The sequence below is a fragment of the Oryzias latipes genome, chromosome 11 (assembly GCF_053564925.1).
Source record: "Oryzias latipes strain Hd-rR chromosome 11, Olatipes_Hd-rR_3.1".
Taxonomy (NCBI): domain Eukaryota; kingdom Metazoa; phylum Chordata; class Actinopteri; order Beloniformes; family Adrianichthyidae; genus Oryzias; species Oryzias latipes.
The window spans coordinates 11,716,957-11,741,022 of NC_136247.1; the positions used below are offsets into that span (position 1 = coordinate 11,716,957).

Genomic DNA, 24,066 nt, shown 5'->3' on the forward strand with positions numbered 1-24,066 from the left:
TTGATGGTCCAAGCAACCAGATGTTGGTCCACACCTGCAACCTCCAGCTTCCTCCTCAGCAGTGATGGCTGAATTGTGTTGAAAGCACTGGAGAAATCAAAAAACATGACTCTCACAGTGCTCCCAGGGGCCTCCAGGTGAGACAGGGCCCGATGCTGCAGGTAGATGATGGCGTCATCCACCCCGATGCCTGGTCGATATGCAAACTGCAGCGGGCCCAGTGCTGAGCTCACCTGAGTGCAGAGATGGGTGAGGATGATCCTCTCCATAGCCTTCATCAGGTGGGAAGTCAAGGCGACAGGTCTGAAGTGGTTCGGTTCCGTAGGACGAGGTACCTTTGGAACCGGAACCAGGCAGGAAGTCCTCCAGAGGACTGGTACCTTCTCCAGTCTGAGGCTCATATTAAATATGAACAGCATCACCACACAGAGCTGGTCTACACACTCCCTGAGGAGCCTGGAGGTGATGCTGTCAGGGCCTGTTGCCTTCCTGGCCTTTGTTCTCCTTAACTCCATCCTAACCTGATTCAGGGTGAGGCAGAGGGGGGTTGGAGGATGGGTGGGCGGTGACTGGTCTGGTGCTGTGAGTCGTTGGGGGGATTTGCCCAGGATTTGTTTTTTTTTTTTATTATTTCAGTTTTTTTCTCTACACTTAAGAAGTTTAGATCATAGAACATACTTCAACACAGAGTACAGGCCGTTTTTAGGCAAAAATTTCATTAGAGAATAGAAATTGACCTTTTCATCCTCCTGCAAGTCCATCCTCCACCCCTCGAGGGTCCTTCTCTTCAGGCTTCCACCCTTCTTCTTTATCCCAGCTATGCTGAAGGCACCAGATCCCCTCTAGACCCGTCGAACTCACGGGCGCGTCATGGCGCAGAAGGCGGCGCGTCGCCGCCGAGGTGATCCCCGGCTTTAAAAGCGCAGAAGTCGTCAGCGCGCCGGAGCAATGCGTCAGAGCGCACAGCAGCGCCAGGATCCCCCGGTACAGGCAGGGAACACGTTTGCGCGCAACACCGTCTCCGCAGAAGTCCGTCTCCACGTTCTTCTTTTCTTTCTTTCTTTTTTTTTTTTTTTTTTTTTTAAATCTCTTATGTAAATAATAATTTTTTGTGTCTTTAGTGTTGTAAATATCCATCCAAATATCTGTGGAGGAGAGCAATCCTGCGCAATAACTGAGAAATATATGGGAAGGAATTTTTCCAGTTTGCAGTTTGACCCACAGTCTGAACGTTTCTTTGCTCAGGAGGAAAATGAAATCAGCAGAAGAGGGTGAGTTTATGTTTTTCTATGTGAAAGTTACTCTAAAGTCTGTTCATTTCTTTTTGTTTTTGTAGTTTTTTTGTGGACCTGAACTTTATAACTTATCATTTGGTGTTGGCTTTTCAAACCGTGAATGAAATGTTTTCAAATTTACAGTTCTTTTTACCGTGAACCCTGCTTCCCTACTGTCTGAAAGACTTTTGGGCTACTGTTTTGATGTTTAGAAATGCTTCACTGCTGACTTGACCAGGGAGGGTGTGGTTCTGTTTTAACTTCAGCTTGTGCCCAAAATAGTTTCAATTGAATGTGTGCTAATGGTCTGCATGCTGGTAACACTGCAAGTGATTCAGAGATCTGTATTGAGTTGTCCCCTTTGGGCGTCTTTTTGGGATGTCAGCTAGTTCACCGCAGCTAATTTTAGTCAATTATTTATCACAGGCATCATTTTCTTTTATTTGGAAAAGTCATGCAGGGCTTCACTGATGTCATACCCTTTATATTTGAGCCCTAATTGTCTCCAAATTACAGCAGACAGAAGCTGTGGCGGTTCCCTCCATCCGTCTGCAGCGGCCGTCTCCATCTCAGTGTAGTCACAGTTGCCAGGATATGTGAACTGTGGAAGCACGCTCTTCCTCTGGCACTAATTGTGACCTCAGCCGTCACCACAGACAGCCAGGGCTTCACATGTACCAGCACAAGCGCTGACACGCAACTGTCAGCGTCCACGGGGTGGGCACAGCTAACATTTAGGCCAACAAAAAACATTTTGTCCCTACTGCGTTTATTTCTGTGAAGTACTTTTTTTCAATGGAACAGCTTAAGGACATATTTTGCATAGAGTGAAATGAGTCTTCGGTTCCCACCATGGTGAAAGAGTTTTAAGCTGCTTACTTTTGGAGATGCTCAAACCCAAGAATGGCAACACTTTTGCAGCAGCTCTGCACAAACCTCTCCTCCATCTCACTGAGTGAACATGTGTTTGAATTTATAGTAACAAACTCACTCTGTGTGCTTTCCAGATGCATATGGCTGCGCGCCAAATGTCAGCCTTTCCCTCCCACTGGGTAGCCCTTGTCTCCCTTCCCAGTTCCACAGCCTGCAGTCCAGCCCCATTCTATCTGTGTCCGCCACTGACTCTCCCAGTTATGACTCCCAAGAAGAAATGGGAGCAGCCGGTTTCTACTCATCCTCAGGCGTCCGACCCAATGGTGCCCCGACCCTGGAGAGCCCTCGTATTGAGATCACAGCCTACAGTCAGTTTCCTGAGGATGACACGGAGGAGAGCAACCTCTCGGTTGCCAAGAGAGTCAACTCCATTGTGACACTAACCCTCCCCAGCATAGATGGTTACCGGGATCCCAGCTGCCTGAGTCCTTCCAGCAGCATCTCGTCTCGCAGTGGGCTCTCAGATGCTTCCTACGAGTCAGGCTTCTCCTACAACATTGACAACTCTCCCCAGAACTCCCCATGGCAATCGCCCTCCGTGTCCCCTAAGGGATCCACCCTTACTCTCCCTGCTGTATGTATGTCCTCTGGCGGCTCCCCTCGGCACACCCCCTCCACATCACCTCGTACGAGTTTAATAGAGGACAGCTGGATGGGGCAGCGGAGCTCAAGGCCCGTTTCACCTTACGGCGCAAAGAGGAAGTACAGTTTCACCGGCTGTCACACATCGCACCGGCATTTTCCATACTCACCCAACCACTCCCCGGGGCCCTCCCTCCACACGTCCCCCCGCCTCAGTGTTACAGAGGACAGTTGGATGCCAAACACCAACCAGTACACCAACTCTGCCATCCTGGCAGCCATCAATGCCCTGACCACAGATGGAATGAGCGACCTCGGCGAGGGAATCCCCATGAAGGCCCGAAAAACCAGCCAGGAGCACAGCTCCACCGTCAGCCTCAAAGTGGAGCCTGGATGTGATGAACCAAGTTCGGAGGCGCTCTGTAAAGATGAAAACCCTGCAGTTTGCCAGCATCTGAAGAAAGAGGACATCTGTACAGGGCTGATGGATATGCCACAGCACCCATTCTCCTGGGGAAAACCAAAGCAGTATCTAAGGTAACCAAAGGATGGATATAAAAGAAAAGCCTTTACCTGCTTGCAAAAGAGTTCCAAAAGCAAATAAAAACACAACTTATTATTATCATAAGGTATTCAAATTGCTCTAGGTAGCTTTAAAAGCCATTGAGCTGCAAACATAAGCATATGCCATCCATTGTGAACATTCTGCCCTGATACTTGCCTCTAAAATGAAAGTAAAGTCAATATTTACATGTTGGAATTGTTCTTTTCCTTCAGCTCGTCTCTGCCAGCTCTGGATTGGCAGTTGCCGTGTACCTCAGGGCCTTACAGCCTGCAGATCGAAGTGCAGCCCAAGCCTCATCATCGAGCTCATTATGAGACGGAAGGCAGCAGGGGGGCAGTAAAGGCTCTGGCTGGGGGGCACCCAGTTGTCCAGGTAAGATTTTGCTTCTACTTGGATTTAATGATACCTTTTGTTTCCTTTTGAAATCATCACATATGTTTGTTTGTGGTTTTTTTTTTCACAAATAGATGATCCTGAAGATCCTTTAAAAATAAATCAACAAAAAAAAAGAACATGCAAATCTCTCATGGCCTCCTTGTGGATATGAACCGCATGCTGAGAAACCAGATCTTTCCTGTTAGTGTGAAAACTAACATGTGCAAAAACTATCAGGCTCAGTTTGACCCTCTGTTCAGAACTTCACCACTTTTCGCTTCCACTCTTTCCCCACTAAGCGTCTGGCTGATCTGTTCTTCGGTGATGCAGAATTTCTGAATAGAGCCTCACAGATATGCTGTGAGACACATGGAGCCACACCGCCAGGTCCTGGTCAGACGGCGGTGACTCAGACATTTCCATTGCAAACCCCGGGCAGACAGTTGCAAAGTAACGTAGCACGGACAGTAAGAGCTTAGTCGGGAGCTTTAACCGCAGCACCTCTGCTGGTCAAGTGTGAGGGAGGGAAAACCTGGATAACTACAGATGTTTTTGTCATTTCCTCTCAGAAACATTACCTCAGGTCCTAAATAAATAAAGAGGCCACAGTGAAGAAGCTGTCAGTGAGAGGATGACTTTCTCAAAAAGGGTTTAAAGACCCACTTTGATCATCTTTTGATCTATTTCAAAAGTGTTTTTTTTATCATGATTATGCCATTTTTAGCAAAAATCAAAAAGTCACTGTCGTTTTCTTGGACATAGTTCCTGCAGAGCGGCATTTCATTAGAAATTCCCCTCTGAGCTGTGGACGGGACTGTTTGCGTGGAGAAAGCCTTCTCTCATTTCCCATCATCCCTTTGTTTGCACTCTCTTCCACTAGCTTACAGCCCCTCACAACCCGAACCCAACATTAGCGGTGCAACAAAAACGGCAACCAACATTGGATCTGTCAAGTTGATCCAGTTTGGATTCAAATGCCAGCACCGATGAGGAAAACAAAGACGTACGTGGATCTATGTGGATCTATGCGGTGCTTGTGGCCTGCCGACTGCAGCACCTATGTCACTGCTAAAAGCTTTTTCCAACAGCATTTCTTCATCTGCTCCTGAAATACAGCAATTTGAATAAAGAAATATTTAGAAATGCAGTTTTAATCTTAATTTTTTGTTATATGTCCTCCATCATGAGAAAAAGGCCACAAGAACATTTAAAAAACAATTTTCATTTAAGATGTTGTTCATACCTTGACGAAACTCAACCAGGATCAGTTAGCTAATTGCTGTTGACCCATTCTAATTGTTTTTCTTTTTAAAATGAAAGCCCCCAAGGCCAGTTTGACCTTTTAATAGTTTATTATGTAGTCTGACTAAGTTAAAAGACGAATTCTCCAATTAGGTTACAGAAACGGTTTTGGGTTCACAAAGAGTCTTGATCCTCTTTTATCCTTTTGCCAGGCCGACACAGTCCATCTCCTTTTTGTTTGAAAAGCCAGCTGGAACAGGAATTTCAGCTCTCAGAAGTTAGGTCTGCAGAGCTTGAACGTCTGAGCAAGAGAAAGTTTCTATAACTCACATTTTACTGCAAGTTAATAGTGGATCAAATAAAAAAAAACAGGAAAATTGTCTTTAAGTTTAACACTCTCTTTTGTTTGTTTGCAAAAACCATTTGATAGTGTGTAAATAAATTTTAATATCTCTAATGGGAATGAAATGAATAGTGCTAAAAAAAATTGCTGAAATGAATCACCAGCATGTTGAGAAACTGAAACAAACCGTGGACCTTGAAAGCCAGCGCCTTCCTCATTTCTGTGCTCTGCTCACATTTCAGATGTTGAGATGAAAATAATGATTTAATGAAGGGGTCTGGCTTTACCTCAGCTGAAGCAGTGTGCATTTTTTAAAAACCTTAATCCATCCCCCACCCCCACCTCCCCAAATTTTCTGCCAGCTACAGCCCCAACCACACAGACTTTCCTTTGTTTGGGAAAACTGTGTGCACGGCTGACATCATTGCGCCCAGCGGAGGCAGTAGCAGTAAACCACACACGTTCCTGGAGGCTCTGCTGGAGATGTTGGAGGGAGCCTCACACAAGGCAGCCCAGAGACTTTGTCATAACAAGTGTTAGGTGTGCAGGAGTTTCTGGTCTGGATGAAAAACGTTGTCTCATATTTTGGATCAAACCCCCCATTGTTACTTGTGCTTGGAAGTAACTGGCCAGAGGGTGTGCTATGTGTCCATGTCCAGAATCCACATAGTTAGGTGGGTTGTTAGGTATTTCTTTGGTGCCATTGCTGCTGGCTGCATCGACCCCACCCTTGCTTCTGCCAGCAGCAGACCCAGGAACGCCTCTCTGTAGTGTTGTGTGTCCACTCAGAGGATTGTGATGTGTGCGGTGAACTTCCAGTGACCCTTATGCTCTAAAACTCAAGCTATCCGTGGTTTTTAATTAGCATTTTTTTATAAAGTAATCAATAAAATGACTAAACTGTCTATGAAAGAACTAAAGATAATGTGGCACACATATAAAAGGGGGAAAATTCATACCCTACTAATGTTACAAGTTGTAAATTGGATGAAAAATCATGGGATTCAAATGACAAAAAATTATTTAATCAACAAAAACAAACTGCACTGGTGTTGTAACAGGACAAACATCTTTACAAATTGATTATTGTTAGCAAAAATATGTGCGGCCACAAACCAGCCATCTGATTCACTAAGATAATTCATCAAAATATGTCCAAGTTTTGTTGCTCACTTGTTCAAAGCTCAAAAGTACATTTGCGGAGTTGGTTTTTGAGCAAGCTACTGCAGCCCGAGGAAACATCACGCCTAAGCAGCAACCCTTTCCGTTACACAAATACATAAGACAGGATTCCTTCCTTCCTTCTTCTTTAAGTCACATCTTCACACTTCTTCTGAAAGACAACCAAGTTAAAAAGAATTTGAAGAATTCACAAATCCTTTGGAATGTATTATGTAAACGTGTGGATGAGCATTCATAGGGATGTTCCACTTACATTTACTGTTTCATCCTTTATGACACAGGTTGTTTCCGTAGAATAGCTGATTTGAACATTTCATGTTTTTTATTGACTCGTGCAGCCCAGGTCTTCACTTTTCTTACAACAAACCTAGAAGTTTGAACTGTTGCAGTTCCTTGAATGTCTGCTTTAAAAGGAGCAGTTTCCTAAAGAAAAAAAACCCACTATTGTTACCGGTATTCATGGACATTTGTGTGCGTGCCATGGGGGGGGGTCCTGTGGCGTGACCCATTGGCGTGCTGATAAAAAGAAAGCTGTTATTTTGTCCTGCTTGGTTGGCCAAAACATTGTTGAGCTGGAAATAGCAAAATCCAGTCACTTTTTGGCCTTGTCGCAGAAGGTGATTTTGAAAGTAACAAGTGGCTTTTGACAGCAAAATCCAGTTTAGATTTTAATTTTTTTAAACTATGCATTTTTTTTAAACGACACCAAATTGAAGTAGAGTCTGATAAATCTTGGGAAGCTTTGGATTCAAACTGTTATGATTTAGAATGAACAATCTAAAAGAACAGAGACTCAGGGACAGAAAAGAGTTTAAAGAAAAGTGGTGAATTTATCAAGAATCCAGTCTCTGGAGTTCTCAAACCAGGGGTTTGGATGAATGTGCAGCAAAAACTTTGCAGGATACAAGCCAAAAGGGTATCCAACAACAGTCAGAAAATATGGTAAATGCGCAGGCAGTTCCACATAAAAAAAAAAGAAAAAGAAAAAAGTCAGCAACAGCAAGGCAACCATACATTGGAGAACTAGGCTTGAATGTTGCAGCAAACTGGCAGAGAGGAGCAGAGGAAATCCATATATGCAATTCAGAACAGGTGAGGGTAATGACGGTGATTAGAGGGAAAGGGGGCGAGGCAAAGACCTGATTGGAAACAGCTGCTGGAGGTCTGGTGGTCCAGGAGAACATGACACATCCTACCAGAGACCGAGTTCTCTCTGGTACTGCCTGCACCTCTGACTGATAAACATCAGAGTGAGGGCACCTCTGACAGAAACACCTGATTGGCTGTGCCCAGGACCTTGACTCTCTAAAACACCGTCTCAGTCACGTCATCAGGGATACTTACAAAATCACACCACTGGTTGCTGTAGGTCATTTTTACATTTGGCTGGCTGTGGTGTTCTTTGAGATCAAATGATTATGATTAAACAGAAACTAAATAGTACATACATCTTTGCCAGTAAAAATTGAAAAAGTTCTTGTAAGCACTTAGGTTCTAAAGCTGCCTTTTGTTTTTAAAGGCACCCAAGTGAGCGTACATGTCTTCCATTTTCATCTCTTAGCTCCTTGGCTACATGGAAAGTGAGCCTCTGACTTTGCAGCTGTTCATCGGCACGGCTGACGACAGACTGCTGAGACCCCATGCCTTCTACCAAGTCCACCGCATCACAGGCAAGACCGTGTCCACGTCTAGCCACGAAGCCATGCACAACAACACCAAAGTTCTGGAGATCCCGCTGTTGCCAGAGAACAACATGCGGGCCGTGTGAGTTATACCAGACCTTTTAATCAAAATACTGTACAGATAGAAGTCCTTAGAAGCAGAAATACACCCGACCTTTTACTTCCAAGTGGATACAGAACATTGAAAGGAAACTATAAAAAATGAACCCCTTGAAGTATGAAGTACAATACGATCATTACAGTCTCACAGGTGTTTCAAACTATTTTCTATTAATTAGTAAACATAGTATTGCAACATTTTCCTTTGAATTTATTAATTTTCTTTGAGTTACTCTTATATTTTACTATATGAAATCATCAGATTCATCAGAATTATATATATACTAATAATTATATAGTATATTTATAGTTAGTATATATATATATATATATATATAGTTAGTATATATATATAGTAGTATATATATATATATATATATATATATATATATATATATATATATATATATATATATATATACTAATTATTAATATACTAATAACATGTGAATTATGTCTATGTTTTTGCCATTCTATTGACTTTATTTTTTGCAATAAACACAGAAAATTACCTTACAAATCATGCACATCTTATACTCTTAAACTAGCCGACTTGTTGCACCCCCACCATCCACATGTTTTCTTTCCAATGAGCATTGACATATTTTATAATTGCGGGTTCACTTGCTTTCTTAAAAATGTGTGCATTTTCAAAAGATGACATCTGGGTACATGCAGTGGTTTCTCTCTCTCATTTTCCTTTTTTAAGAAAACAATTTTGGTGGGATCTGTAGGCGGTTGCATCTTGCTGGCTCAGCAATTTTTCAGTTAATGGATGTAACACAAACTCAGCGCCGCTTTCTGAGCGCCTCAGCTCAGAATACAGTTTCTGCTCTGGGTTATGGAATTGGATAGTTCTGACATACATGTGCATCAACATTTTTTTAAATAAAAAGATAAGATGCTTTTTTCTATTATCTAAATATTTTTTTGGCATTGAATTGACAGCTTATTATATGTCTGCATAGGCAGACAGCTGGAGAGATTGAGTTCTCAGCACCTCCACCTGATTACTTCCCCAGTGAAGCAGACTGTGGAGTCTGCAGAGAAGAACGCGAGGGAGTGTTCAGATGTGGGCAAAAGTTGACATTAAGTAGGCTTTGAGGAATGCGGCATCAAGTAACACAGCAATGGAAAAGCCAGAAAGCGTTGGGAAAGGCTGAAGTCTAAAATAAAATCAGAGGTCAGATCGCAGCTCTCAGAGAAAGTGGTTTCTGCCAAGCTTGTATTGGAAGTTTAGATCAGAAGCATCAAAGATATGGACGTTTAACACATTTATGATGAAATTCAGACTTTTTTTTCTTCCTTTCTGGCAGAATTTCATCAGGGAGCAAATGCAGACCAGATTAAGGTGTAAAAGACTCTTCATCTTTAGCTGAAATATAGAACTATTCTGATTTAATCAACGTTGTCAAAGAAAATAAGCATCAGTAATCAACAGCAACTTTGGTAGACACTTTATTTTGGGTCTGTTAACAGAATCGACTGTGCTGGCATCCTGAAGCTGCGTAATTCCGACATAGAATTGAGGAAGGGCGAGACAGACATCGGACGCAAGAACACGCGCGTGCGGATGGTTTTCAGAGTCCACATCCACCAGGCCACCGGCAGGACGGTGTCTTTGCAGGCTTCCTCTAATCCCATCGAGTGTTGTGAGTAAACCTTGGTTGTTCTAGTTTTCTGTTTTACACTACTGAAAGAGTTATGCTGAGTTAACTTATTGACCAGATGTTTTATAATCAGAATGCAATGCTTTCATGAAATCTCTGCAACATGCTTCGGCCAAAATACCACACAATAGAACCTGTTGGTAAATAAGATTGTCAAATGTATTTTTTATTTTTACTTTTAAATTTGATCATGAGTTGATTACAACCACTAATCTTTAATTAGAATACGACTTAAAAACAGACAAAACATAAAAAATTTAAAAGAAATGCTTCACTACTGCAAGATTTGGACATGTATCCCTTCTGTCTTTGTTAGGACTTTAGGACGTTTAAATAATACCTTAACATGCTTTTGAAATGAGTGATAACTGCAACATTAAGCAGATTGGTTTTTCTAACTGTTATATTTCTTGTTTGGCTGTTTCTCCATAGAACTTAGACCAGGTGAGATTTTACCCTAAAAATTATAGAAACACCACAGTTCTAGAGCCAGAAGTGACAATTTGTACTACTTTGGGTGAATGCTGAGCTTTGTTTGGATGTTCTAATCAGTAAACCTATAAAATAGATTAGCAGAGGGAACCACTAAGTGCTTCAGAACTTACACACTGGAATATGATGTGGTTTCTCAAACCACCACTGACCAGAGAAACTTTACACTGCAGTTCAGGTTATGCAGCGATCCTCTCTTTGGGCAGACTTTGATATTTAAATAAAAGAAAAGAATCTGGATCTCTAAGTATAGGTCTGGTTCTCTTTGACCTCAGTCCAAGTAAGGCACCTAAGGTGGGTTTTTTTTTTCCAGTTAAGGGTGACTTTACTGTGGAAATGCACCATCTGCAATTATACATATTGGATAAGACTTTGAGGTGACATCTAGTCCCACACAGAGAGTCTCTAAAAGACAGGTCCATCAACATGTTTTAATGTCCTGGCATAATTATTCCTTTAACATACTGGTAGTACTCTGTAAACACCCAGCTTTAGTAATAATCAAATCCTGTGTCAATCAATGCCTTTTGGACAACTGTCAAGCCTGTATTCTTCTTCCTGTGTGTGTGCCTTTCCAATCCAGACTAACACATTTCCAAAATTAAACTTTTTAAAACTTTTTTGGTTGATTTAGAAAGTTTTAGATTCTTGAGTTGGAATTTGAGCATCTTAACAAAGAAACTGTGCAGCATGACAGTGAAAGTATCTTAAATAGTTTAAATTCCATTTTGAACCATTGACATATAATAGAACACATAGATTTTTTATTTACTTGTTTGCTTTATGGAATTCTTCTTTATATTGTATGAAAGAAAACTATTATTTATGAACATTTTTAAGAGAGCATGGACAGAGTGCAGCATGTCAAAATCCCAAAGTTAGAAAAATATGGTAAAAAAACACGTTAAAAATGTGCATTGGCATTTAAGGAATTTAAAGATGGCCTTGAATTTTAGGACAAAGTCTATATTTAAACGCACACTGTCTGCTGGCAGCTCTTTAAAATGTATAAGGTGTTGAATCAGACTTGATCTGGATGCTCAGGTCTGCATGGGGAGTGGGAGAGTGTTAGATTACCAATGAGACTTGCTTTTTGTTTCCCTCCTACAGCCCAGAGATCAGCTCAAGAGCTGCCGCTGGTGGAAAAGCAGAATCTGGAATCGTGCTCCGCCCTTGGAGGCGTGAAGATGCTCCTGGAAGGACACAACTTCCAACATGACTCCAAAGTGGTGTTTCTGGAAAAGGCTCAAGGTAAAGGAGGAGACGTTTGTGCAGCTGTGTGTCTGCCTCTGTTGTTGGAGGAATCCCAGGACCGCTCACTTCCCCCTTCAACAATCTGCTCTGCCAGAGTGCCGCCACATGTGGCACACATTAATCTGCTGTATTTTTAACCCAGTGGATTTACATTTGAAGAAGTTTCCATTTCCTGTTCAGCAGGGGGATGGACGTGCATATTTACTTCTGTGTTGGGCTGAGGTTCCAGAGGTGTTTAAAAACTCTGCAGCAGTGAGACCCTTGGGGTGGATGAGGTCTTTGGCCAAGTTCTCTAGGCTCTGGATGTTGATGGACGGTATTGCTCAACATGCCCATGCAACACTGCATGGATGTTGAAGGGAGTTTCTTTGGACTAGTAGATAGGAGGGAAAAGGCAACTGGAGGGGGAGTTCCAAATACAGCCACACACTCCACAGCATTGCTGGTAAGAGATTTATGTTGATCATAGAATCCCTGATTCAAAGGCAACAGTGTGGTTTCTGTCTTGGCTGCAATACTCAAATGATCCCTGGAGTTTGCAAGTTAAGTCCACCTGGTAATTGTGGAATTGGAGAAAACATTTAACAATGTACCCCACTTTTGGAGGCTCTTTGATTTGATGAGAGTTGGACTATGCCCTTGTCTCAAAAAGCCACATTCCCATGCCCAGTGACATGGTATTTTTTTAGCTTTCTCAGCCCCACAACCTCTAGCTCTTAGTGTCAAGAAGATGCAATGAGAATCAGCACCTCCAAGTCTGATGCCTTGGGCTTTAGCTGGAAAAAAGTGGCCTACTCCACATCAAGTTGGCAGAAAGTCACGCCTATCCATGTGTTGTTGTCAATGTCTAAATTGCATATTTATTACAACAACTTTATATTGCCAAAATAAAAGCTGTGCAATAATGTAATCAACAATGTGATAAAAAGCACAAGGTGAAAATATAATTGACTTAAATAAATGTAGAGCTTGAACCAATTCAAAGTCAATTCAAGTTAGTGGGTCTCAATAAAGCTTTAAAGCAGCGGTCTGTAGCCTGAAGCTCCAGATGTGGCTGTTTCTTCCCTCCATTGCGGCGCATTGGCTTTAAAAAATACAAACAATTTCAATTTTTTTTAAGTTAAGCACAGTTTTTATCCCATGTAAACTTGTCAACACTTCGCGACCTCCATGCTGTTTTTGTACATCTGACATGTTTATATCTGTACATGTCACTCTGCACATAATTACGGAATTTTTTTTGTATTTGCACATTTCATATTTCGCATATTTGCACATTTCCTTTGTATATATTAACATTTTTAATATTATACTTTGTTAGATTTCGTTTTTGCACTGTAGTGGTGACTGCTTTAATTTAATTGTGAATGCATATCTTATTTTATCTTATATTCTAAGTCAGTGTTTTTCAACCAGTGTGCCGCGGCACACTAGTGTGCCGTGGGAGATGGTCAAGTGTGCCGTGGGAAATTGCCCTCATTAACTGATTTAACATTTTCCATCTCCGGGATTTCAGTTCTTTGTTAATCCCTACAGGCCCTGATAAAACACTAAGAAATTGGGAATATGAAAGATCATAAAATACTTTTTTCTTTGTGTTTATTTGATTCTATTAAATACATTTTGATAAGAATGACGATAACACGATTTAGCCGCAGCTTCAGCTGCGTTAGGAAAAGTTCCACCCCTTTAACTGTCTCCACCAATCATTCTTGGGATCTTAATCACATGTCATCAGTCTGACCAATCAGAAGTGGTTAAAGTTTTCACTTCCTTGTTCTGAATTCTGCTGAAAAAGTCGCTCAATTCTAACAAAAATACCAGCTAGAGCTCGTCTTTTAGCGGTGTAGTTTTCCACAGAATCCGGTGTCAGACCGTGGAACAAGTGAACAAAACAATGAAGCTCAGAGACGCTGGTCTTTCTGCGTTCGGTGGATATTTGAACTACATCTCCCATGATGCATTGGGTTAAAAGTGACAGCGTGAGCGTGTCGGCGCACAACGAGTCGCTCCTCTTAACGTCTTGAAACAACAGCGAACACAATTCAAAAACTTTTTAAATCTTCTAACTTAGCTTTTATTACATCTATTAGAAAAAAACAGCTGCAGCTTCCAGCTTTTTCTGCCACAATTATCAAAAAAATGCATGTGAGATCATGGAGAGACTGTGGATCAATACAGACTTTTTCTTTTTTTTTTTTTTGAATGCCGGTGTGCCGCGGGATTTTTGTCAAGGTTAAAATGTGCCGTGGCTCAAAAAAGGTTGAAAAACACTGTTCTAAGTCATATTGCACAATGGCATCTAGTTGTTGTCATAATGCCATGTTTGACTTGGTTTTCTTGGATTTTTGATCAAAATAAATCTAAGAGGCTCTTATTTGACATTCTATTTTAAAAGGAACTTGTGTGTGCTGTCAAAAGTAAATAAAATAAAGTTGTTATTTAAAGAAAAATGCAACACTTTTATAATTCAATTATAGTAAATATTGAATCTTTATTTCCAGCTATGAAAATAAAAATCCCTTATGTATTTGCTTTCAAGTCGGTGCTAAAGTAAGGTCATTTTGGAGGTGAAGTGGTTTGATGGATATTTGCATTAATAGGTGTTGGACTTGGCGGCTCTCGCTGGGTTTTGGTCAGTAAATTTCCCCTTGTGGGATTGATAAAGTATAATTGAATTGGATACTGGATTAAACTGATCTTTTGGTGTTACAGGCTGCAGACCCCTGCCTTATAGGGTTAGTTAGAGCAGCTCTAATGTAGAAAGCGAGACAATCCCATATTTTAGGAGCAGCATTTACGTAAAAGCAACTAAGTCTCCGCTTTCTGCAGTAGGCTTTTCAAGCCTGGCTCATACCAAATAAACATCAAATGTTGTACAACTGCACTGCACTTTCCCATTAGACAGAAGGAAAGCATAAATGTTCTAGGTGCAGAAAAAAACAAATATTGCTAAAAGGGAGAATACTATTTATTTAAGAGAAATAAAATAGTTTGTGAAGAAGGACCATAGTCTACGCCCAAACACCAAGCTCTGTACTGCCTCAGCAGATCAAATGTTTGTGCCTACAGCTGCTCTGAATTTGAAGGTCTTTAGGGCCACGTGCAGACCAGAGCTGATGGGTGTTCTCCTTTGTTTATGATGAGGATTTCCCTGCTTCTGGCACTGGCGTCAAATTCCTGGGCCGTCCTGCCATGGAAACACCCTTCAGTCAGGCTTCCACAATACTCCCTCTGCTCTTTATCCTTCCAGTTTTCAGGCCAAACTCCCTCCATGCCATCAGCTCATTAACTATTTGAGCTACGGGATCTCTGTGGCTCACACTGCTTATTCTTCACCACTGTTCTCCCTATAGATATAAAAAAAAGTGTTTGTCCTCGGATGAACTGTAAGAAATAATACAAATTTTATATTTTGGGCACTTTTAAATTGTTTTCGTTATTCATTGTAATTAATGAGATCTTTGTTGAAATACTTTCTACAAACTGTAACAGCAAGGACACCTGAAGTTTTAATACTTCTTATTGTTCATTTTTATACATCCTGTGGATGCGATAGCTTGATCGTTACTAAAGGTTATCCAGTGTTGGAGCCTTAGACTTTCTGGGTGTAACACTGATCTGAAATTGGTCATGGTTATACAGACGATGGTAAATTGTGTTTCTTAAGCGCCCATTGTGCTGTAGGTTAGTGGGGCCTTCTTCTTCAGCATGCCTGTTATGTTCTGGACCATAGGGATCGCTTGGACTTGTTAAATGTCGTGTGGCTGTGTGGAGTGGTTGTCGGTATGTGTTTTTACAAACTACGAAAAAACCCAGTGTATTTTGAAGTTGAAGATGGGACAAGGCAGTCCTGTCATGAGACCTCATGAACTTTGACTAATCAGTCTTCTAATAAACTTCACTCTCTGCAGGTTTGGGCTAATGACACCCCACTGTTTTTCTCTGAGCACCAACCCTTTACTCCAGCCAGGCCCATTTAAGGAGGACAATGAGCTGTTTGGTTCCATTTCTAAACACAACTTTACAAATGACTTCTTTATGCAGTTCAGTTGCCCTCGGCTGCCATGAATCAGACCAAAGCATGACCTGGAGTTGCAGAACTCAGGGGAACCGTGTCTCCAGTAGAACTGTGTCCCCAAGCAGAGGAGAGGCTTTGGGATGGTGTGTGAGCTGGTGGAGGCAGCTTTTCAAAGCAGAAATGCTGTGCATTCATGTGAATTAGAAGATTATCTCACTCTTTGTGGCAGCTATGTTTGTTTACAACGGAACTCAATATTTATTCTTCCACGCCCATTTCCGGTATTTTATAAAATGATTTATTGCAAGTGTGGCGTATGTAAGCATTTGTTATAATCAGAAAAAGATTTTCTGGGCCCATGTACACAGTTCAATTTTAATCCGATCTTTGATCCGATCAAAGATATTTTGCATATGTAACTCCAGCTCTGAGATTTGCATAAGAGTTTTCATGTTGAACTGGAAGTGATTACCGTAAATTCCGGACTACAAAGCGCACCCGATTACTAGCCGCACCCACCCATTTTCACGTGTTTAACTAATTTTATACATACACAAGCCGCGTCGGGGTACAAGCCGCATGAATTAGGCAACATTGTCATCCTGACGGATCACTTCCTGACTTAGAGTGTAAGTGTGATTTATTAGCACACAGTGGGTGGAGTCATTTTTGCTTTAGGCTCATGTGTTTGAGTCTATCTGCATCTGCCAAACAGTATGCACCTCTATTCTGTTCACAAGTTCCTCAGTTATGGTTTTTATTTTATTTTATTTTTTTTAACTTATTGACAATCTAGGTATCACACATAAAATTACAAACAGTAACCATATAATCAACATTACATCCCTCAGTTATGATGAGGAAATTTACATCCCCGATCCCCCATTTCCCATGAGTCTTAGGGGCTAAAGGCGGGGCCAACGCCCGGCTCGCCATTCTGTTGTACATGTTTAAGAATGAGCAGCAGTGCATGGAGGGGTGAACGGGTAAAGCTCTCCTTCCGCTTGTGTCGCGGCAGCGTTATGGGAGTAACAGGGCTGGTTAAAAAACACGCTAGTAAAATAAAGCAGCGACGACTGAAAAGCGCGCGCCTCAGCGCGATACGCGCGCCTCCTCGCGGCGCGTGGGTCAGAAGTTTCCTTCCACAACAAACACTTGCTCCGCGGACGCCTCGAGTAAGCCCTGGCTGCAGCCTGCAGAATGGCTCGACGCTCGACGCCTCCGCGCTCCCGAGCGTTCCTTGTCTCCCCTTCCTATCTACTCCGACAGCTCTGGCCAGCGCGGCTACAGGGAGGAGCGCTTCGTCCCCATTGCGCCGGTGGACGGAGCAAATCGTGTCTGTGCAGAGCAATCGGACTTAATACTGTACGTTTTGTGTATGAGGGGCGGATGCGTTGTTACGTGTGGGAGCCTTCAGACTGCCATCGGCCCCGCAGCTCACACGACACGCAGTCTCCAGCTCACACAGAGGCTGTGAGCGTTTCAATGCAAATCTCTGCTCAGTCCTTAGAAACCGTTAACACGACCACGTCAATTTGTGTTTCCAGTCGTGTCCCGACAAAATAAAGGCTGATATTATTGCCACATATTTACGTGCAGCCAGCCGAGTCACTATGACTCAGAGGTAAATGCACTCCTGAGCATGCGCTGTTCTCTCCGTCACGCAGCTGACCGGCTTTTCCAAACCAGTTGGTGATTTTTTCACGCTGCTTTTAACTATTGCTTTTATCTTGAAAGCTTCATCATATTGTAGCGGCGATCACGTGCACGTTGGGTTTAATGGCACCAAAGGATTCTGGGATGCGGCTGGACATGCGTGTTTCGTTTTGTTGAACCATGACTGAAGTGTCTAAGACCTGAGGTGAGGTCCATGCTGTTTGGCTGCTCAAAGGTGTATTGAAAAATAAGTGACTCGTGTTTGATGTTAGAGAATTCAAACCATTCACTGTGTCCAAAAATATGTACACGGCGGCCGCCAATAAAATCCAATAATTAGCCGCGTCAATGATTAAGCCGCACGGCTGTAAGCGCAGGAAAAAAGTAGCGGCTTGTAGTCCGGAAATTACGGGTAGTAGTTTTTGACCAAGCAGTTGAACTTCGATATATTGGTTTTCATTCTGCAAACTGGACCAGTGATTAGAACCATAGTGACTGCTAAAAACGGGTGTAGCCAAAGTTTTGAATTGAATCAAATCAGGCATTTTAAAGATGTTACCCTCTAGAACAGTGTTTTTCAACCAGTGTGCCGCGGCACACTAGTGTGCCGTGGGAGATGGTCAAGTGTGCCGTGGGAAATTGCCCTCATTAACTGATCTAAAAACATTTCCCATCTCCAGGAAATCAGCTCTTTGTTCATCCAAAACAGGCCCTGATAAAACACTGAGTAGTTAGGAATATAAAAGATCATAAAATTAAATTTTCTTTGTGTTTATTTAATTCTATTAAATACATTTTGATAAGAATGACGTTACCGCGATTTACCTGCAGCTATAAGTGTTTGCGGAAAAGTCCCGCCCCTTTAACTGTCTCCGCCAATCATTCTTTTTTTTTTTTTTTTTTTTTTTTTTCTTTTTAACTTGTTCTGTCCAACAGCTGAGCAAACAGATTAGAGCTGAAGGCTTTTTGTGTTGGACAGGTTTTACTATCACAAAAAGAGGTTATATAGCTTCAAGAAACTAGAGTGTAGATTTGTATAAACCCCTTTTTGTCGTATTATTTTTTATTTATTTGTTACATTTAGTGTGTGTGGGGAGGGAGAGGGGAAGAATGTGAGGGTAGGGTGGAAAAGAAGAAAAAGGAAGAAAGGTGAAAAGGTGGGGGATACAAGCACTGATTTGACTAAGTTATTAATTTAAGCTGTAACAATTATACCAGATCTGCTGGAAAGACGAATGTTACATCAAAGGTGAAAATCTGACACTAAGATGAGCGAGAAAAAAAAACTGTCCATCAATACACTGTAGGTAAGGAGGAGGGATGAAGCAGACAGGGAGCAGTGTGGAGTGTGCACGTGCACGTGGGGGTGGAGATACATGCATGCTGCCGACGTGAACCGTGTGTTCATAAAGGGAGCCAGATCCTACCCAGCCAGACCAGCCAGACCAGGAGAGGGGAGGAGAGCCCCCCAGGCCAGAAGCCCCCCCAGCATCCGGACCCAGGCAGCCCGGGAGGGGAGGAGGAGGGGACCGCCCACCCCACCAGCCAGGCACAGAGAGGGCCCCCCTACAGGGGCCCCCCCAATGCCCAGAGGCACAAGCGAACCCAGTGTCCGGCCCCCAGGCCACAAGACAGGAGCGCTTAGCCGTACCAGGCGGCAGCCATGGGGGCCACCGGGCGCCGGACACCGAGACAAAGGCCAGGGACGAAGCCAGGGCCCCCGGAACCCAAGAGCCGGCCACCACCCGACCGGCGCCCCGTCCCCGCAAGCCAGCCCAGGCCCGCGACCTTAGCAACCCAGGGATCGCCACGCACCCACAGCCACAGCCACCCCCCTAAAACCCTACGCACTACCACCCCCCCCGCCATAATATCTGACCCCCCCTCCCCAACCCTCTCAGTGCCCTCCCCTCTCTGTGATGGGGAGGGAAAGCCCCAGAGGGTCCCAGCGAGCCAGCCCCCAGGTCGGTCCTACCCATGCACTCACACACACATACTCACAATCATCTGGTTACCCTCCCTACCCCCGCCGCCAAGCAGCAACCCCCCCCCCAGCCGGCCGACCCCCAGCGCCGCATGCCCGACCCCTCCCGCAGCCGACAGGACACCCATAAGCCCGGCCGCCCTGAGAGGACCAGGCGGGTGAAGACCGGCCGCCCCCCCCCGACCCCACCCATGTATGGAGGTGTGGGAGTGCTGTGTGTGTGCTGCAGGTAAAATAGGAGGTCACCAGTGTGGGGGGATCCACCGCTGCCAAGCCGCAAAGCCCCCCACTCCGGAGTCCCTCTGTGAGTGGTGTGTATTTGCTGTGTGTGTGCTGCTAGCATGCAGTGTGTGTGTCTCCGCCAATCATTCTTGAAGGCTTAATCCTATGTCATCAGTCTGACCAATCAGAAGTGGTTCAAGTCTTCACTTCCTTGTTCCAATTTAGCTCAAAAAGTCGCTCAGTTCTAACAAAAATACCAGCTAAAGCCCGTCTTTAGCGGTGTAGCTTTCCACAGAGTCTGGTGTCAGACCGTGGAACAAATGAACAAAACAATGAAGCTCAGAGACGCGAGTTTTTCTGCCCTCTTTCGGTAGTTTCCACACTACATCTCCCATGATGCACTGGCTTAAAGGGACAGTGTCTCAACGCACAATGAGTCCTCCTTGTTTAATGTCTTCAAACCACAACAAACAGTTTCTAAATTTTCTAATGTAACTTTTATTTCATCTTAGAAAACTTCCTGCTTTTTCCACCACAACTATCACAAAAATGCACGTTAGATGGCGGGGGCAGGGGGCTCGATCAATAAAGACCATGAATTTCTGCTTTTTTTTTTCTTTGGATGCTGGTGTGCCGCGGGATTTTTGGCAAGGTTAAAGTGTGCCGTGGCTCAAAAAAGGTTGAAAAACACTGCTCTAGAACTCTGGAATATTCTGTGGTTGTCAATGAACAAATGACCAGCAAACGCAATCCAACACATTGAGCCGTTCGAAAACATTTCCTGGCAGTAGATGGATGGGTGCAGAAAACAAATTGCTCTGTTTTATTTATCTGTCTCTGCGTTGATGTGAAAAATGATGTGTGTTTGAGTCAGGAAGGTGGTCAAAAACATGCAGAGGGAAACCGAGAAGCACATAAAATGTGTTTATCTTCTGCGCACCACCATCAGCTGTGAGAGCGTCTAGGTCCACGGACCTCAAATGTTGAACTAAAGACAAGAGCAACAAGAGAAACAGCAGGAGATGACTACGACACATTTCAGAGTTTAGCTTAAATTGAAAGCAATTAAAAGGCAATGCCTCTCCTTGGAAAGGACTTGCAGGTCAGCTACAAAGATGTTCTGTTATAGAACATATATATCAGTGTCAAAAACGGTTACTTTGTGAAAGACATCACCAAACTTTGATAAAACCATGTTCAGCTTTATCATCTGTAACTGTGACCTGTGAGAAAGGAGGAGAAATAGTGACTTCACCTATGTTCCCATGTGTTTTTCCGGGATGACTGTTATTCAGGAACTTGGTACTGAATAGCAAACACAAGCTGGAGAGTGGAATTCTAAACCCTGTAAGGTAAAGAAGAAAAACGCCAAATGGTGGTAAAGGAGTTGGAACTCTTGCCCCAAAGCACCCCAAAACCCTGGTTCAAATCCCATCTGGGTCCTCTCTGTGTGGAGTTTGTATGTTCTCTCTCTAGTCATTCCAGCTTTCCTTCACAGCCCAAAAACATTCTTCATAGGTTGATTAGAGGCTCTACATTGTCCCTTATGTGTGATTGTATGTGGTTGTGTGGCTCAGCAGTTAGAGTGTACCCCACCTTCGCCTTTCAATAGTTGGCATAAAGCAGATTTAGATCATGGATGGATGTTTGGAGGTTCAGGCTAGAAGATGGGAAAAGAGTCAAGAGAACATTTAATATGTGTTACATTCTGATTTCAACTCAGATTTGTTTCCCTTTCTACACTGACAGTATCATTGAAATTCCAACATTTTGTACGCAGAGGTGAAAGGTTTTGCATAGTGTAACTCAACTCGTTTCTGTTTGGAGATGATCCTAGGACTCTTTTCTAAACGATGAGGCGACTGTGGAACATCAGCTTGGCTTTTCTGTTGATTAGGTCCTATTCAAATCAGTCATATACAACAAACCTATCCTGCTAATTGTGGCTATCTTATCATTTGTAAATGCCTCTTAAAATTGATTTGCACTGATGTTATCGAGGTCTCTTTTTTTTCTCATCAAAGGGACAACAATTTCCCCCTCTCTGTGTGTGTCTCAGTCTGGTCGTCTTTCTTCTTTGTGCCACTTCATTTGCTTTACGTCCAGGTTTTTGTCTTTGGGAGATCGGCTCATACTCCAAGATCAAAACATGGCATTCTTCAAAATCATTTATTTATTATTTTTTCAAACTCTATGCATTTTGAACATATCTTATACTCTATTTATGAGATATAGCCGTAACTGCTTGTGGATTTGGTTCTTTATTTCTGTCAGGGCTTGTCTGATGTGTCATTTTGTTTTTGTATCTGTGGATAGACGGTCACCACCTGTGGGAAAGTGAGGCCAGAGTTGAGAGGGATCCCTCCAAGCCTGTAAGTGACACATAAGACAAACACAGTTATAAGGAAAAGTTTTCATGTTAAAGTAGCATGCTGTAACACATGCTTTCAGTGATGGAACTACATTACACTAAGATGAAGTGGCTTCACATTTCAGAAATATATTTTTATAAAGGAACCTGTTCTAGCAACTTTCATTGTACTAGCAGTGAATTTTTATGAGCCCACCTGTTTCACATTTCACCACTAAAATTGGGGATGTTTTTATGATAGACATCAAAATGATGGCCTTTTTACAAAACAATGTTTGAAATACATCAGAAAGTGTCAGCACTGAATCTAGCTCTTAATTACACTGACAGTAATGAACTAACAGGCAGCTGATTAGAAAGTGAGACCTGGTGTGAGCATGGCTACAGGAGAAGCACAAAATGAAACTACTATACAGGTCCTCAAAAAGAACTCAACCTGAGAAAAAGAAACATAAACCAAGAAATCCTCAATTAATTATTTTAATCAATCTAATGTGTTTCTATTTTTTATTTTTATTTTTACATGAACAACATCCGATTCAGTGTGTAGTGACTCTCTCTAAAAAGTAGGTTAAGTTGTGCTGAATAAAAGCTTGTTTTAAGGGCAAAAGAACACAAGATGCACTCGATTCTCTTTGCATTTTGTCGGTGTAGTGGGGGGGGGCAGTTTTTAGGTTCTCGTTTAGCTAATAGATATCATAAAATTAAAAGGTCTAAAGTTAAAATATAGTTAACCAATAATATGTAAAAAGAAAAGAAAAAATCCTTTTGAATTTTTTTTAAGAACCGTCCCAGAAGACCAATTTAAGACTACAAGAATCTGATGGTTCCTTGGAAGTAAATATAGAGAAATGATTGGTGCCTAAGGTATGTGTCTAAGGCCTGAGCCCAGAATTATATTTATCCCTGGTGGTTCCTCCCAGCAGGAAGCTTTGCTAGTGGAATAAACCATCTCAACAAGTTCAGCTTGCAATTTTAGTTTGTTTCTTAGTCATGCTTAGTCATGTAAAGCCAACTTCATATTCTTTTGGAGGTCCTGTCATTCAGTAGAAATAGCCCAAAAACAATAAAATTAGTTGTTCTGCAGACTTTCAGTCCCTGTATTCAACTAAATGCAATTAAGAGAACGTTCAGTGGGCGGCCATAGTGCAGTGGGGCAGTCGACCTCTGATCGAAAGTAAGCAGGTTCGATTCCCGCCTTGCCTGCAAATGTGTCGAAGTGTCCTTGGGCAAGACACTGAACCCCACTTTGCTTCTGGTGGAAAGTTGGCGCCAGTGTTTGGCAGCGGAGCCGCCACCAGTGTGTGAACGGGTTTGTGACTCTAAAGCGCTTTGGGCCTTCGAGGAAGGTAGAAAAGCGCTACATAAGTGTTTACAATTTACCATTTTACAAAGTCAAAGTATTCTCTTTTTTTTATATTGCAGAATATTCTGCTGGTTGAAATTCCACCGTACAGAACCCAGAGACTTACTGGTCCAGTCAACGTCAGCTTTTATGTCTGCAACGGCAAGAGGAAAAGAAGCCAGTACCAGCGCTTTACATACGTTCATCCAAGCGGTACATTTTTTTCTTTTCACTTTTACCAGTAAACTGGAAATGTGTTCACAGAGGATTTCCTAAAACTTCGATATTCAATCAATAATCTTAACTGGACATTTTTAAATGTAGAGAAGACTTTACAGGTTTCAAAATCTCTAAATATTTTATGAGAAACTTACAAAGTATATTGGTAAAAATTGAATATTTTCATTTATTCATCTTGTATTTCTCAATCATAACTCATTGATTCTAAAGTGTTCCGCACCACAACATTATTCCTCCACCACCATGCTTAGCAAAAAATATTAGTTGTTTGTGTTGAAATTCTTTGTTTTCAGTTGTGTATGGTGACCAAACACCTTTGCCTTTCTAAGGAACATAGTTTTTACATCCATCTGACCTTAACAACTATGGACCTGTTCAACATCACAAACCATGAGAGTCTGGTAGAGGCTCACACCGCTACCACTAAGTAAGCAAACAAGCAGCTTTGTGGACCCACTGCAGTTTGCTTATCCTTTCGAGATTAGAGCTCAAGACATCGATCTTTACTTGCTTCAACAAACACTCTGTCATCTG

At 42.5% G+C, this 24,066-nt stretch overlaps 1 protein-coding gene across 1 annotated transcript in view; it reads left to right on the forward strand.

Moving 5' to 3' along the window:
* The first annotated feature begins 440 nt into the window (after window positions 1–440).
* The window catches only part of nfatc1 (nuclear factor of activated T cells 1), a 32,327-nt gene continuing 8,701 nt past the window's right edge, over window positions 441–24,066 (forward strand). Inside the window, exons 1-9 of the mRNA XM_004074292.5 lie at window positions 441–1,029; window positions 1,122–1,271; window positions 2,282–3,326; window positions 3,567–3,726; window positions 8,058–8,260; window positions 9,757–9,929; window positions 11,550–11,690; window positions 21,893–21,948; window positions 23,373–23,505. Of these exons, the coding sequence (XP_004074340.1) occupies window positions 1,253–1,271; window positions 2,282–3,326; window positions 3,567–3,726; window positions 8,058–8,260; window positions 9,757–9,929; window positions 11,550–11,690; window positions 21,893–21,948; window positions 23,373–23,505 (1,930 nt within the window). The 5' untranslated portion in view covers window positions 441–1,029; window positions 1,122–1,252. The remainder of the gene's footprint in view (window positions 1,030–1,121; window positions 1,272–2,281; window positions 3,327–3,566; window positions 3,727–8,057; window positions 8,261–9,756; window positions 9,930–11,549; window positions 11,691–21,892; window positions 21,949–23,372; window positions 23,506–24,066) is intronic.